This window comes from Diuraphis noxia, unplaced genomic scaffold (genome assembly GCF_037042655.1).
Source record: "Diuraphis noxia isolate RWA-SAM2 unplaced genomic scaffold, SU_Dnox_SAM2 contig0001, whole genome shotgun sequence".
Classification (NCBI taxonomy): Eukaryota; Metazoa; Arthropoda; class Insecta; order Hemiptera; family Aphididae; genus Diuraphis; species Diuraphis noxia.
The window spans coordinates 69,811,323-69,828,008 of record NW_028301711.1 but is presented as its reverse complement, the minus strand read 5'-3'; the positions used below and the strand labels follow the sequence as shown (position 1 = coordinate 69,828,008).

Below are 16,686 nucleotides of genomic sequence, written 5' to 3'. Positions count from 1 at the left end.
AGAATAAATGTTAATTTTTGGCAGATTTAAACTGATATGCTTGATAACAAGAATATAAAATAACATAATAATTATGCGTTTATAAATCATATATTCTCTCCAGTTGATGAAATCAGTCAATAAATAATACTCCTAAGCATAGAAACAAGTAAATACTTGTTCATTATATTTGCTTATAGGTATATTATATGTATACATTAAAAAAATATCTATCTGTAATTAGTCTCATCATCACCATTTACTATTAAAGCAATTTGATTTATAAGTTATGATTTAGGTATAGAAAGAACTCATCGTTGAACTTATTAATGAATGTACTATATTGTTGTATCCTTTTAAAATTTTAGTTTTAATATTTAAGATTATACAATTATGAGTCAAATATTTAATGTTTAAGGAGACACACTACCATACTTAGTTACCTAAATTTGCTAATAGGTCAATTCATTCAACATTATTAAAGTTAACTACACATGATAATAACTGCTAAATAGACAACACAGTCAAGTGTGACATTTTATTTATGTATTCTATGTGGAAAAAGTGTGGTTAAAAATTATATATTTTTATTATTTTAAAATTAATTTTAAACCTTATCTATATATTTTGAACTTAACAGCAGTGATCTGCTTTTTTCAATATGATTTTCACATAACAGTAGCATATCATCAAATGTCATAGTAGTTGTGGTACCTAATAGAGATAGTGGTAGTTGTAGACTTGTAGTTAAAAAACAATTAATATTAGAATTAGCAGTTGTTAAAAACTAAAATAAAGTAGCTTCATTGATAGTTAATTTTAACTGTAATTGTAGTTTTAGTTATAATTTTAGTTGTCTACATAATTACTTACGACGATGGTAAGCTATAGTGAGGAAATATTCAGGGCACGTTTAACAGAGGAGTCATAAGGAGAGTAGGGATATTAAATCTATAAGCCGCGATGCAGAGGAATTTTTTATGAATACTAACAGTGGAGGGGCCTCAGAGGACTGAACCATATTCAAGCAAAGGACGAACCGGAGCACAGTATAGGGCTTTAGGAGGCGAAACAAGTTGAAACCAGTGCGCCCCCGTTCCTTTATGGAAACAACTGGTCGCTATGTAAGTATTTTCCAACCTTAACTTTATACATTTTCTAAGATGAGTTACACTGTGAAATGTTTCAGAACCCCATTTATATATAATTCATGAAACAGTATTTTAACTTACTGTATAGTGAGTAAAACCTGTCTAACCTGTCATCGGGTAAATAGCACCCATAATATATGTAAGTACGAATTTTTTCGGAAAGCATTGGGAGAGGGAGACTAATTAGTTATTACCACTGAGTGCTGGAATGCATTAACTAACTAATCTCCGATTTTTAGAAAAAACAATGTTAGTATCTTCACAGAGATCATCAGCTCTCGCCACTTTCCGGGTAGAAATATTGTGTTTCAGTTAGTGTCAGATACGAAATTTACTGATCCTGGACTTGTCCATACACCAGTCTATAGCAAACATTTAGTAACGAAATGATCTAGTCATCTAGGAATTTTAGGTCCAAATTGTGTAAGTTGAAAAAAACATTAAGCCGCCGACATACTGAACGGGTGAATCATAATTTGATCAGTGAAAACCCTAAATTCTTAGCTTAATGCATTATCCATTTAACTACCTACCGGCTACCGAATAACAGATTTAAACAAATTACAGGGGGTGTACAATTTACAACGTTTTAAAGACAGAGACAGCGAATGCGAAGACGACGTCCTTAACCTTAATGATTGGACTTTTATAAATTTACACTTATTATCGATTTCACTACACTCGTTGTGCCTATTCTATATGATTATCTTCCAGGTAGGTATCTGCCGAAAAAAATCTTATATGGCGTGGACTTATGTGATATTAATATTCGTAGGTATACGTAAGTACCTATATGTTAAATAAACACGTGGAATTTTATTTCAGCAGTAGAAATGAACAATAGGTAACAATAGGAACTCTGATGCGCTCCTACACCTAAGGGACCGTTGTCACGTGAGTGTGATCATTTAATCCCCACTTATACTACACCTTCTCTACCTAGAGTCCTGATATACATAAGTAGGGCCATACCTTGCTCGCATTACGTATTCTGCGCTATACCTTGAAGCATCACAATTTAATTACCTAAGCTACAGTGTTTATACAACTAATTTGTTACTCTTCTACCAGATAAAGCGAGCCATCAAATATAGTCTACACAGTGAATCTTCTCGATAAAGGTATGTTACTATTATTCGCCATAAACAAACTGCTCTTTAAGTTAAATTATCCGTGGCATTTATTAATGTAAAACTAACCCATTATATAAACAATACCTATATTGTATACTTAGTGTAATTATTACAGATAAAACAAGATTGTTATGTTATTAAGCAATGAATAATTATATTATATATCATATAATACAATACAATACAATAAAATAAAATACAATTATAGTAATATAATATTATTTAATTATTTATTGCTAAATAACATAGCAATCTTAATTCAAATATAATACTAACACAAAGTACATATATAGCCATATAGGTAATGTCCATATAATGTGTTTTCGTCAAATGTATTCACTATCTGGACGATTTTCACTATTTTGGATATTCCATTTCATGAAACAAGTGATTTTACTATGTGGATGTGACATATACAATATACACATGAATGATTTACATAACCCATCTCATTGAAAATATCTGTGTACACCACTATTGCTACATACATCAATTTTTAGAACTGTATTTAAATTGTGTTAAAAGTATAATATAATAGTATATCAATTGATCTTCATTAAAAATATTGATTAAATAATGAACAAGAGCAATACATACTAATATTATTTTTTTTTTTATTGAATAAGCAATTTAATTCATTTTTTTGTTTTGTTTATAATAGGTATATATTCCACAGTATATGTTGAATGTTTCAGATAATCATGAAGGTTTTATTTTTTATTACAATAATGTTAGTTTGTGCTAATGCAGTTTTGGGGTTGCCTATTATCAACAACAAAACCTACTGGGAAAAACCAGTGCAATTCTGTGGTGGAAAATTGGCTATTGAAATGTCAATAATTTGCAATGGGCGTTATAATGAAGATAAAGGTAAATATAATTACTCTATAGTATATAATTATCAATGATAACTAGTATTATTCATTGGACGAATCTCTATTATAAACCCCATCTTAGTTATTATTAACTCGAAACTGTAAAATATTGCTTTTTTTAACATTCATATTATATTGTGAGGTAATATTGTAAAAGTAAATTTTTATTGTTCTAACCTAATAGTTAATTACACAAACCTGATTTTCATGTATTACGTTAATTTGAGAGATAATTTTGCACAATATCATTTGGTGTAACTATCAAAACATACACTTGATACTTTTGTTCAAGTATTAGGATTTCAACAGAGTATCATTCACTGTAAAATAAAATCTGAATCCAGTCTCATTTTTTTACTCAATTAAAAAAAAATTAAAACTAAAATGGAAAATGTATAAGTAAACTTAAACAAATAATGGAAAATTAGTATTTGATTTTGAATACAGATACTTCAAGAGAATGTTCAAAATATTTTGTTCTAGTACCCTTTAAAAAATATTTGAATACCTTTACCCAAGTACTTTATACGACGCTCAGGAAGTTTAATTTCATAATGATTGAATTAGCTTTAGAAACTTTTTTGAAATACTTTTTGTTATTTTATTGAAAAGGGCAGAGTAATAAGTACGAAGACAAATAAGTTGTTTACTTATTAATATATACCTACATGATTTATTTATAGGCTTTAGAAATGAAATATTTATTTATTTTAATGGGTGATTTAAAAAGTCCATCTTTTATTGTAATTTCAATTTTTTTTTATCTCAAATTTTAACTATCAAAATGATTTGAATATATATTAGAATTATACAAGTAATATTACCTACTATTTAATCATACTATTATAATACTACGCTATAATCACATTATTATCCAGCTCTTTACCCAAACTACTCCCATTGATTTACTAAAGGTCCCACATGAGCGACTATTTTTACTATGGTGGATAGTTAAGGAAGTAAAGAGTGTCAGTAATTTTAAAAAGGCACTAAAACTTAAAAAAATGTATGATAATATTATTGACATGTTTGAAATTTGTGCAAGTTAAAAAACATCTTTCATAGGTAGAAAATTAACCTTAATTTGTAATAGTTTTTTTTTTTTTTTTATAATCACCTAAAACATACATTTTACCTACTTTACATTACAATATAATAAAATTTACTGTAAAATAAAGAATTTTAATGTATGAATTACTTACTTATACAATAAACAATTATATAATATTTTATTATGATTATAGGTTTATTAAATTTTTGTCTAATTATTTATATTGATTTTCAGGTAGTCAACAAACCAGAAAAACAAGAGGGATAGTGGATGAATGTTGTTCAGTTCCATGCAAACGAAAATACCTAAAACAATATTATTGCGCTCCTGAACCACAGATGTATGTAATTTTTCATTTATTCTAAAATTTTAATGATGCTTAATGGTTATGATTAGTAATCTTAAATTGGAAATATAAATCGATTATTCAATAAAACTAACTTCTTGATAAAATTATCAAACGTTTTAAAAGAATTCCGTTTAGAAAAAGTATCATGAGTGATGAGTCCGTCCTATGTTTAATATGGCGTATGAAGTTTCCCCATAAAAACTTTTTCCTTCTCACTCTTACAGGCTTAGGATTGTCCAGATTTAACAGGCATGATTGAAAATGTGCTTCTTTATGTTTGAATTTACAAAGTTACACATAAAAATATAATATAATATATTATAATATATTTATATTTATTTATTTATATTATATGTACATTGTACAAGGTAATATTTTTTATTTGTTTATAGCAAATTCAAGTTGTGAAATATTTTTATTTTCATATTTTATACTTTTCATACCTATTGTGGTTATTTAAAAATTAAATATATTATAGTCATGGCTCAATTTATCTGGCACGTTAAAATTGTTCAAACTCATTTTAAGTAGCCTGATATTTATCCAATTATTTGAGACTTGGCTAACCACTCACTACAGGCATAGATCGTTTAATCAAAATATTTAAACACAGGTAAAATTATAAGCGAGTTATTAAACTATTAATTTTTTATATTTCACAAAAAATAACATTATTTAGTGAATAAACAATAACTACTAATAGGTTCAAACGTAAAAAAATGAAAATACTTATTACATGTTAGTCATGTACTTTGTTAATTAAGTATTTGATTTAAATAAAGTCACTTAAAAAATACATAATAAATAGTAAATAATAAACACTTAACTGTAAAAACATATTGATATTACAGTAACAACTAATATTGTACATAATATTCGAACATATGATCCATATCACAGATATTGGTAAATAAACCTTATCTAAATATATATCTAAGTCCAGACCTGTAAAGAATAAATTTAAAAAGTATTTCGGTAAATACTCTGCAAATATATTTATTTTTTAAGTATTTAAATACTATTCAAATACTCAAATTGTATCATAGTTCGAACACTACTCAAATTTTTTATTAAAGTATTCGCAATACTTTTCATATACTTTTGGTTTTTAAGCAATGTAGGTATTATAGCCAATAGACACATAGCAGGTTTATAATCATTTTTATTTTTTATTTATTAAATAATTTTTTATTACATTTTAAAAACATAATGTTTTCGAAATTCAGTATTATGGCTAGAATTACTGATATTAAAACATAAAATAGATAATTCTACTTGTGATGTAGATCCGGGGTAGAAATATTCAAAAACAAACACAATTTTTAAGAACGTCCATAGTAAAGTCACCAGGTAAAACCAGTTTCAATCACCCAAACAGGCTAATAATCTTTGGTCAAAACACCCAACCAAACTGTTCTCAATGGAAAATTACCAATCAATGTATTATTTATTCAGAAATAAATTAATTTTTGTAAATTGCAGATCTAATTCCCAATTTGCAGTGACTACTGCAGAATCTACAGATTCAGACGGAAAATCAAGTCTCATTAATTATTCTTTATACTATTATCCCCTAAGTAAGTATCTGCTTAAAATACTTTACTGGTGAGATTTAAAGATAAAAGAGTGCAATTTAAAACACATAGAGTAGATAATATTGAAATTGTTAGATGTTATTCTAATTCCTAACAAGTAACTAAATAAATTATATAACATATTAATGATTCAAAGGAATATTTGCAATAACCTAATTAATTTCATTTTTTAATCTGAAATTATGGCCTTCTACTATGCTTTATTTTCTCTATGCACTCTTTTAACTCAAATATCATTAAGTTACTTAATTTAAGTATTATGCTGGATTAGAATCCGTTAGATATACTTCAACTTTTGAATCTTAAATCCACGAAACACACAAAATAAAAGTTGCTTCAATAATTATTTTTGTTTTTACAGTTGGACGTGTATTAGCTGATTTTCCAAAAGATTATCCAATCCAGTAGGTAATCAATATGGATTGTTAAATTAAAAATAAACTTACTATGATGAACTGAGTTGTGTTGTTTTTTTATTATTATACTTATTAAGAATGAGATCAGTAACACACTAGTACTACCCGTGTCAATGAGATCAGGATACAAGGATTATTTATGTTGTGATGGGGGGGGGGGGGGATAAAAATTGTCATAATATTAAAGAATTGATTTGTTTATACTATATAATAACTACCTACAATAGACTTAAAATATCTATTTTTAGATCATTACTTAAAGAATGAAATAATTATAGAAGGTTTGTTGAAATTTTCAATCTTTGTCTATATAACTTTTTGTTCATTTATATTACAAAATAATTTGTGAATTTTGTTAAATTTTATCATTTTTGTCCAATTTTGAACTAAAATTGTTTATGTAAAAAAGTCATGGCCTTGTATCATATTTGTAAATCTTAGATATAAATGCAATTTTTTTATCAATGCTTAGAGAAAAAAATTAAAAACTGAAAATTTAAAAAGTTTATAAATCGTTCAAAAATAATCAAAATATTTTGAAATTTTTATTCGATTTAACAATTTATTAAAGAAACTATTGTAAAGCGCGTTATTTACCATGGTGGTTGTCAATTTGACAGTGTACAATTCAATACATTATGCATATAACTATTTGTAAGAGGAGACTTATAAATAATAATAATATTTATATTTATTACCTTTTAAGAATCATATTATTTAAATAAAGTAATAAATTAATGTCTCCAAAAGCCTTGATTTGCAGAGCGGACAACGGTTAGTTTCTAAGAGGGGAGGTTCAAATTTAAAATAATTAGATTAAAATATCCTTTTTAAATCAATCAATCAATTAAAATTTAATCAAATAAATAAATAATAATTTTAACTACGAAAGAACAAAGTTTGAGAAGAGTGCAATTGATATATAAGGTTTACAAAAAACAAGAATTTCTATTATACTTCACATACTTATCGTAACAACCATAATAAATGATAAAAATGAATATAGGAATATCATATTGCATAAATAAATTTAAAACTATATTTAAATGATCCCTGTCACCAAATTCAATATTATATTCACTTATTTTATATACATTGTTTATTTTTTGAGAAGTAGAATAATTCTAGTTGAAACTGACATATTCAAGTTAGAAAAATATAAACTACACATTTTGCATAAAATTACTTTGAATTTAAAATGTATTATATAATATATCTGTATTCAAATTAAAAGATATCTTAAAGGCTATCCTAATTAGTTATTTATGATTAATGAATTTATAGTAGGTAGTTCAGATTTAAATTATATATTTCTTGGAGATATCACCTTATACACTGATTTTGTGTGTTTATACTGACTCAAATAGCACCAAAAATCATTTTCATGTTTTAAGTTGATAAAATAATATTTAACGTTAAAAATGTAATGAATATGCTCCTAACACTTTTAAGCAATTGAATCAATTAACAAGCTTTTTAGTGGTGGTTGTGGGATTCAGCTCATAATATTCCTACAGAAAAACATAAACCATTTATGAAATTATTTCAAAATATTTTATACCTATGCAGAGAATGGTATGACAAACGAAAAATAGTAAAACACTATATTCGTTCAAAGACTCAAAGCCTTAAAGTATACCAAGTTTTCAATAATTTCACTAATTAAAAAGTAAACTTAAGTGAGGTCTAGTTTGTGATTTTACTGAATTAAATGTGAATTATTAAATAATAGTACCGATTATAAAGTATTTACTAAGTTAAGATGAATATTAAAACATTTTTCAATAACAAATGTAAAAAATCAAATCCATAGAATAAGATATTGAAAATATTCTGGGCACATTGAAAATATGGATGTAAGTATGTAATATGAATATGTATTTAATTTTTAATGCACATTTTTTTTTCTTTTTTTGTCTATAAACCATAACAAACTTAAGAAATCAATGGTTGGATACTTAATTGCATAAAATCAATCAGTGGATAAAGGTTTGTTTTGCAAATCTATATTTTATTATTGTGTATTATGTTCAATGTTGTAGTATTGTAACTATGAATAAATATAAAATATAAAATGTAAAACATTCTTCTTCCTTGTTAGTATGAATTATTAAGAGTTTCGACATTTTCCTTATTGAGATTTTAATGTTTTTTAGATCCCATTTAATATAAGTATAATGTAAGTTATAACAATAAAAGTATCCCTTTATGGTTTAAAAAATGTGTAATTTTTAATTGAGTTTCAACTATAGAATAAATGTTAATTTTTGGCAGATTTAAACTGATATGCTTGATAACAAGAATATAAAATAACATAATAATTATGCGTTTATAAATCATATATTCTCTCCAGTTGATGAAATCAGTCAATAAATAATACTCCTAAGCATAGAAACAAGTAAATACTTGTTCATTATATTTGCTTATAGGTATATTATATGTATACATTAAAAAAATATCTATCTGTAATTAGTCTCATCATCACCATTTACTATTAAAGCAATTTGATTTATAAGTTATGATTTAGGTATAGAAAGAACTCATCGTTGAACTTATTAATGAATGTACTATATTGTTGTATCCTTTTAAAATTTTAGTTTTAATATTTAAGATTATACAATTATGAGTCAAATATTTAATGTTTAAGGAGACACACTACCATACTTAGTTACCTAAATTTGCTAATAGGTCAATTCATTCAACATTATTAAAGTTAACTACACATGATAATAACTGCTAAATAGACAACACAGTCAAGTGTGACATTTTATTTATGTATTCTATGTGGAAAAAGTGTGGTTAAAAATTATATATTTTTATTATTTTAAAATTAATTTTAAACCTTATCTATATATTTTAAACTTAACAGCAGTGATCTGCTTTTTTCAATATGATTTTCACATAACAGTAGCATATCATCAAATGTCATAGTAGTTGTGGTACCTAATAGAGATAGTGGTAGTTGTAGACTTGTAGTTAAAAAACAATTAATATTAGAATTAGCAGTTGTTAAAAACTAAAATAAAGTAGCTTCATTGATAGTTAATTTTAACTGTAATTGTAGTTTTAGTTATAATTTTAGTTGTCTACATAATTACTTACGACGATGGTAAGCTATAGTGAGGAAATATTCAGGGCACGTTTAACAGAGGAGTCATAAGGAGAGTAGGGATATTAAATCTATAAGCCGCGATGCAGAGGAATTTTTTATGAATACTAACAGTGGAGGGGCCTCAGAGGACTGAACCATATTCAAGCAAAGGACGAACCGGAGCACAGTATAGGGCTTTAGGAGGCGAAACAAGTTGAAACCAGTGCGCCCCCGTTCCTTTATGGAAACAACTGGTCGCTATGTAAGTATTTTCCAACCTTAACTTTATACATTTTCTAAGATGAGTTACACTGTGAAATGTTTCAGAACCCCATTTATATATAATTCATGAAACAGTATTTTAACTTACTGTATAGTGAGTAAAACCTGTCTAACCTGTCATCGGGTAAATAGCACCCATAATATATGTAAGTACGAATTTTTTCGGAAAGCATTGGGAGAGGGAGACTAATTAGTTATTACCACTGAGTGCTGGAATGCATTAACTAACTAATCTCCGATTTTTAGAAAAAACAATGTTAGTATCTTCACAGAGATCATCAGCTCTCGCCACTTTCCGGGTAGAAATATTGTGTTTCAGTTAGTGTCAGATACGAAATTTACTGATCCTGGACTTGTCCATACACCAGTCTATAGCAAACATTTAGTAACGAAATGATCTAGTCATCTAGGAATTTTAGGTCCAAATTGTGTAAGTTGAAAAAAACATTAAGCCGCCGACATACTGAACGGGTGAATCATAATTTGATCAGTGAAAACCCTAAATTCTTAGCTTAATGCATTATCCATTTAACTACCTACCGGCTACCGAATAACAGATTTAAACAAATTACAGGGGGTGTACAATTTACAACGTTTTAAAGACAGAGACAGCGAATGCGAAGACGACGTCCTTAACCTTAATGATTGGACTTTTATAAATTTACACTTATTATCGATTTCACTACACTCGTTGTACCTATTCTATATGATTATCTTCCAGGTAGGTATCTGCCGAAAAAAATCTTATATGGCGTGGACTTATGTGATATTAATATTCGTAGGTATACGTAAGTACCTATATGTTAAATAAACACGTGGAATTTTATTTCAGCAGTAGAAATGAACAATAGGTAACAATAGGAACTCTGATGCGCTCCTACACCTAAGGGACCGTTGTCACGTGAGTGTGATCATTTAATCCCCACTTATACTACACCTTCTCTACCTAGAGTCCTGATATACATAAGTAGGGCCATACCTTGCTCGCATTACGTATTCTGCGCTATACCTTGAAGCATCACAATTTAATTACCTAAGCTACAGTGTTTATACAACTAATTTGTTACTCTTCTACCAGATAAAGCGAGCCATCAAATATAGTCTACACAGTGAATCTTCTCGATAAAGGTATGTTACTATTATTCGCCATAAACAAACTGCTCTTTAAGTTAAATTATCCGTGGCATTTATTAATGTAAAACTAACCCATTATATAAACAATACCTATATTGTATACTTAGTGTAATTATTACAGATAAAACAAGATTGTTATGTTATTAAGCAATGAATAATTATATTATATATCATATAATACAATACAATACAATAAAATAAAATACAATAATTATAGTAATATAATATTATTTAATTATTTATTGCTAAATAACATAGCAATCTTAATTCAAATATAATACTAACACAAAGTACATATATAGCCATATAGGTAATGTCCATATAATGTGTTTTCGTCAAATGTATTCACTATCTGGACGATTTTCACTATTTTGGATATTCCATTTCATGAAACAAGTGATTTTACTATGTGGATGTGACATATACAATATACACATGAATGATTTACATAACCCATCTCATTGAAAATATCTGTGTACACCACTATTGCTACATACATCAATTTTTAGAACTGTATTTAAATTGTGTTAAAAGTATAATATAATAGTATATCAATTGATCTTCATTAAAAATATTGATTAAATAATGAACAAGAGCAATACATACTAATATTATTTTTTTTTTTATTGAATAAGCAATTTAATTCATTTTTTTGTTTTGTTTATAATAGGTATATATTCCACAGTATATGTTGAATGTTTCAGATAATCATGAAGGTTTTATTTTTTATTACAATAATGTTAGTTTGTGCTAATGCAGTTTTGGGGTTGCCTATTATCAACAACAAAACCTACTGGGAAAAACCAGTGCAATTCTGTGGTGGAAAATTGGCTATTGAAATGTCAATAATTTGCAATGGGCGTTATAATGAAGATAAAGGTAAATATAATTACTCTATAGTATATAATTATCAATGATAACTAGTATTATTCATTGGACGAATCTCGGCTATAAACCCCATCTTAGTTATTATTAACTCGAAACTGTAAAATATTGCTTTTTTTAACATTCATATTATATTGTGAGGTAATATTGTAAAAGTAAATTTTTATTGTTCTAACCTAATAGTTAATTACACAAACCTGATTTTCATGTATTACGTTAATTTGAGAGATAATTTTGCACAATATCATTTGGTGTAACTATCAAAACATACACTTGATACTTTTGTTCAAGTATTAGGATTTCAACAGAGTATCATTCACTGTAAAATAAAATCTGAATCCAGTCTCATTTTTTTACTCAATTAAAAAAAAATTAAAACTAAAATGGAAAATGTATAAGTAAACTTAAACAAATAATGGAAAATTAGTATTTGATTTTGAATACAGATACTTCAAGAGAATGTTCAAAATATTTTGTTCTAGTACCCTTTAAAAAATATTTGAATACCTTTACCCAAGTACTTTATACGACGCTCAGGAAGTTTAATTTCATAATGATTGAATTAGCTTTAGAAACTTTTTTGAAATACTTTTTGTTATTTTATTGAAAAGGGCAGAGTAATAAGTACGAAGACAAATAAGTTGTTTACTTATTAATATATACCTACATGATTTATTTATAGGCTTTAGAAATGAAATATTTATTTATTTTAATGGGTGATTTAAAAAGTCCATCTTTTATTGTAATTTCAATTTTTTTTTATCTCAAATTTTAACTATCAAAATGATTTGAATATATATTAGAATTATACAAGTAATATTACCTACTATTTAATCATACTATTATAATACTACGCTATAATCACATTATTATCCAGCTCTTTACCCAAACTACTCCCATTGATTTACTAAAGGTCCCACATGAGCGACTATTTTTACTATGGTGGATAGTTAAGGAAGTAAAGAGTGTCAGTAATTTTAAAAAGGCACTAAAACTTAAAAAAAATGTATGATAATATTATTGACATGTTTGAAATTTGTGCAAGTTAAAAAACATCTTTCATAGGTAGAAAATTAACCTTAATTTGTAATAGTTTTTTTTTTTTTTTATAATCACCTAAAACATACATTTTACCTACTTTACATTACAATATAATAAAATTTACTGTAAAATAAAGAATTTTAATGTATGAATTACTTACTTATACAATAAACAATTATATAATATTTTATTATGATTATAGGTTTATTAAATTTTTGTCTAATTATTTATATTGATTTTCAGGTAGTCAACAAACCAGAAAAACAAGAGGGATAGTGGATGAATGTTGTTCAGTTCCATGCAAACGAAAATACCTAAAACAATATTATTGCGCTCCTGAACCACAGATGTATGTAATTTTTCATTTATTCTAAAATTTTAATGATGCTTAATGGTTATGATTAGTAATCTTAAATTGGAAATATAAATCGATTATTCAATAAAACTAACTTCTTGATAAAATTATCAAACGTTTTAAAAGAATTCCGTTTAGAAAAAGTATCATGAGTGATGAGTCCGTCCTATGTTTAATATGGCGTATGAAGTTTCCCCATAAAAACTTTTTCCTTCTCACTCTTACAGGCTTAGGATTGTCCAGATTTAACAGGCATGATTGAAAATGTGCTTCTTTATGTTTGAATTTACAAAGTTACACATAAAAATATAATATAATATATTATAATATATTTATATTTATTTATTTATATTATATGTACATTGTACAAGGTAATATTTTTTATTTGTTTATAGCAAATTCAAGTTGTGAAATATTTTTATTTTCATATTTTATACTTTTCATACCTATTGTGGTTATTTAAAAATTAAATATATTATAGTCATGGCTCAATTTATCTGGCACGTTAAAATTGTTCAAACTCATTTTAAGTAGCCTGATATTTATCCAATTATTTGAGACTTGGCTAACCACTCACTACAGGCATAGATCGTTTAATCAAAATATTTAAACACAGGTAAAATTATAAGCGAGTTATTAAACTATTAATTTTTTATATTTCACAAAAAATAACATTATTTAGTGAATAAACAATAACTACTAATAGGTTCAAACGTAAAAAAATGAAAATACTTATTACATGTTAGTCATGTACTTTGTTAATTAAGTATTTGATTTAAATAAAGTCACTTAAAAAATACATAATAAATAGTAAATAATAAACACTTAACTGTAAAAACATATTGATATTACAGTAACAACTAATATTGTACATAATATTCGAACATATGATCCATATCACAGATATTGGTAAATAAACCTTATCTAAATATATATCTAAGTCCAGACCTGTAAAGAATAAATTTAAAAAGTATTTCGGTAAATACTCTGCAAATATATTTATTTTTTAAGTATTTAAATACTATTCAAATACTCAAATTGTATCATAGTTCGAACACTACTCAAATTTTTTATTAAAGTATTCGCAATACTTTTCATATACTTTTGGTTTTTAAGCAATGTAGGTATTATAGCCAATAGACACATAGCAGGTTTATAATCATTTTTATTTTTTATTTATTAAATAATTTTTTATTACATTTTAAAAACATAATGTTTTCGAAATTCAGTATTATGGCTAGAATTACTGATATTAAAACATAAAATAGATAATTCTACTTGTGATGTAGATCCGGGGTAGAAATATTCAAAAACAAACACAATTTTTAAGAACGTCCATAGTAAAGTCACCAGGTAAAACCAGTTTCAATCACCCAAACAGGCTAATAATCTTTGGTCAAAACACCCAACCAAACTGTTCTCAATGGAAAATTACCAATCAATGTATTATTTATTCAGAAATAAATTAATTTTTGTAAATTGCAGATCTAATTCCCAATTTGCAGTGACTACTGCAGAATCTACAGATTCAGACGGAAAATCAAGTCTCATTAATTATTCTTTATACTATTATCCCCTAAGTAAGTATCTGCTTAAAATACTTTACTGGTGAGATTTAAAGATAAAAGAGTGCAATTTAAAACACATAGAGTAGATAATATTGAAATTGTTAGATGTTATTCTAATTCCTAACAAGTAACTAAATAAATTATATAACATATTAATGATTCAAAGGAATATTTGCAATAACCTAATTAATTTCATTTTTTAATCTGAAATTATGGCCTTCTACTATGCTTTATTTTCTCTATGCACTCTTTTAACTCAAATATCATTAAGTTACTTAATTTAAGTATTATGCTGGATTAGAATCCGTTAGATATACTTCAACTTTTGAATCTTAAATCCACGAAACACACAAAATAAAAGTTGCTTCAATAATTATTTTTGTTTTTACAGTTGGACGTGTATTAGCTGATTTTCCAAAAGATTATCCAATCCAGTAGGTAATCAATATGGATTGTTAAATTAAAAATAAACTTACTATGATGAACTGAGTTGTGTTGTTTTTTTATTATTATACTTATTAAGAATGAGATCAGTAACACACTAGTACTACCCGTGTCAATGAGATCAGGATACAAGGATTATTTATGTTGTGATGGGGGGGGGGGGATAAAAATTGTCATAATATTAAAGAATTGATTTGTTTATACTATATAATAACTACCTACAATAGACTTAAAATATCTATTTTTAGATCATTACTTAAAGAATGAAATAATTATAGAAGGTTTGTTGAAATTTTCAATCTTTGTCTATATAACTTTTTGTTCATTTATATTACAAAATAATTTGTGAATTTTGTTAAATTTTATCATTTTTGTCCAATTTTGAACTAAAATTGTTTATGTAAAAAAGTCATGGCCTTGTATCATATTTGTAAATCTTAGATATAAATGCAATTTTTTTATCAATGCTTAGAGAAAAAAATTAAAAACTGAAAATTTAAAAAGTTTATAAATCGTTCAAAAATAATCAAAATATTTTGAAATTTTTATTCGATTTAACAATTTATTAAAGAAACTATTGTAAAGCGCGTTATTTACCATGGTGGTTGTCAATTTGACAGTGTACAATTCAATACATTATGCATATAACTATTTGTAAGAGGAGACTTATAAATAATAATAATATTTATATTTATTACCTTTTAAGAATCATATTATTTAAATAAAGTAATAAATTAATGTCTCCAAAAGCCTTGATTTGCAGAGCGGACAACGGTTAGTTTCTAAGAGGGGAGGTTCAAATTTAAAATAATTAGATTAAAATATCCTTTTTAAATCAATCAATCAATTAAAATTTAATCAAATAAATAAATAATAATTTTAACTACGAAAGAACAAAGTTTGAGAAGAGTGCAATTGATATATAAGGTTTACAAAAAACAAGAATTTCTATTATACTTCACATACTTATCGTAACAACCATAATAAATGATAAAAATGAATATAGGAATATCATATTGCATAAATAAATTTAAAACTATATTTAAATGATCCCTGTCACCAAATTCAATATTATATTCACTTATTTTATATACATTGTTTATTTTTTGAGAAGTAGAATAATTCTAGTTGAAACTGACATATTCAAGTTAGAAAAATATAAACTACACATTTTGCATAAAATTACTTTGAATTTAAAATGTATTATATAATATATCTGTATTCAAATTAAAAGATATCTTAAAGGCTATCCTAATTAGTTATTTATGATTAATGAATTTATAGTAGGTAGTTCAGATTTAAATTATATATTTCTTGGAGATATCACCTTATACACT

The 16,686-nt window shown here is 25.9% G+C and overlaps 2 protein-coding genes across 2 annotated transcripts; both read left to right on the top strand.

Annotated features, from left to right (window-relative positions):
- The first annotated feature begins 1,955 nt into the window (after nt 1-1,955).
- On the top strand, nt 1,956-6,541 carry LOC149061486 (insulin-like growth factor 2). Its single transcript, XM_089215007.1, has 5 exons — nt 1,956-2,251; nt 2,959-3,133; nt 4,424-4,529; nt 6,021-6,115; nt 6,495-6,541. The coding sequence occupies exons 2-5, from the start codon at nt 2,965-2,967 to the stop codon at nt 6,539-6,541; spliced, it is 417 nt and encodes a 138-aa protein (XP_089071133.1). The 5' UTR covers nt 1,956-2,251; nt 2,959-2,964.
- Nucleotides 6,542-10,754: 4,213 nt separating this feature from the next.
- LOC149061485 (insulin-like growth factor 2) lies at nt 10,755-15,343 on the top strand. Its single transcript, XM_089215006.1, has 5 exons — nt 10,755-11,050; nt 11,761-11,935; nt 13,226-13,331; nt 14,823-14,917; nt 15,297-15,343. The coding sequence occupies exons 2-5, from the start codon at nt 11,767-11,769 to the stop codon at nt 15,341-15,343; spliced, it is 417 nt and encodes a 138-aa protein (XP_089071132.1). The 5' UTR covers nt 10,755-11,050; nt 11,761-11,766.
- Nucleotides 15,344-16,686: the final 1,343 nt, after the last annotated feature.

What these genes read in the sequence shown, in the direction of transcription:
- LOC149061486 (XM_089215007.1), top strand. Translation starts at nt 2,965, where the DNA reads ATGAAGGTTTTATTTTTTATTACAATAATGTTAGTTTGTGCTAATGCA. An exon ending in GCGTTATAATGAAGATAAAG is followed by an intron (nt 3,134 to 4,423) that starts GTAAATATAATT and finishes ATTGATTTTCAG; the next exon opens with GTAGTCAACAAACCAGAAAA. An exon ending in TTTATACTATTATCCCCTAA is followed by an intron (nt 6,116 to 6,494) that starts GTAAGTATCTGC and finishes TTGTTTTTACAG; the next exon opens with TTGGACGTGTATTAGCTGAT.
- LOC149061485 (XM_089215006.1), top strand. Translation starts at nt 11,767, where the DNA reads ATGAAGGTTTTATTTTTTATTACAATAATGTTAGTTTGTGCTAATGCA. An exon ending in GCGTTATAATGAAGATAAAG is followed by an intron (nt 11,936 to 13,225) that starts GTAAATATAATT and finishes ATTGATTTTCAG; the next exon opens with GTAGTCAACAAACCAGAAAA. An exon ending in TGCGCTCCTGAACCACAGAT is followed by an intron (nt 13,332 to 14,822) that starts GTATGTAATTTT and finishes TGTAAATTGCAG; the next exon opens with ATCTAATTCCCAATTTGCAG.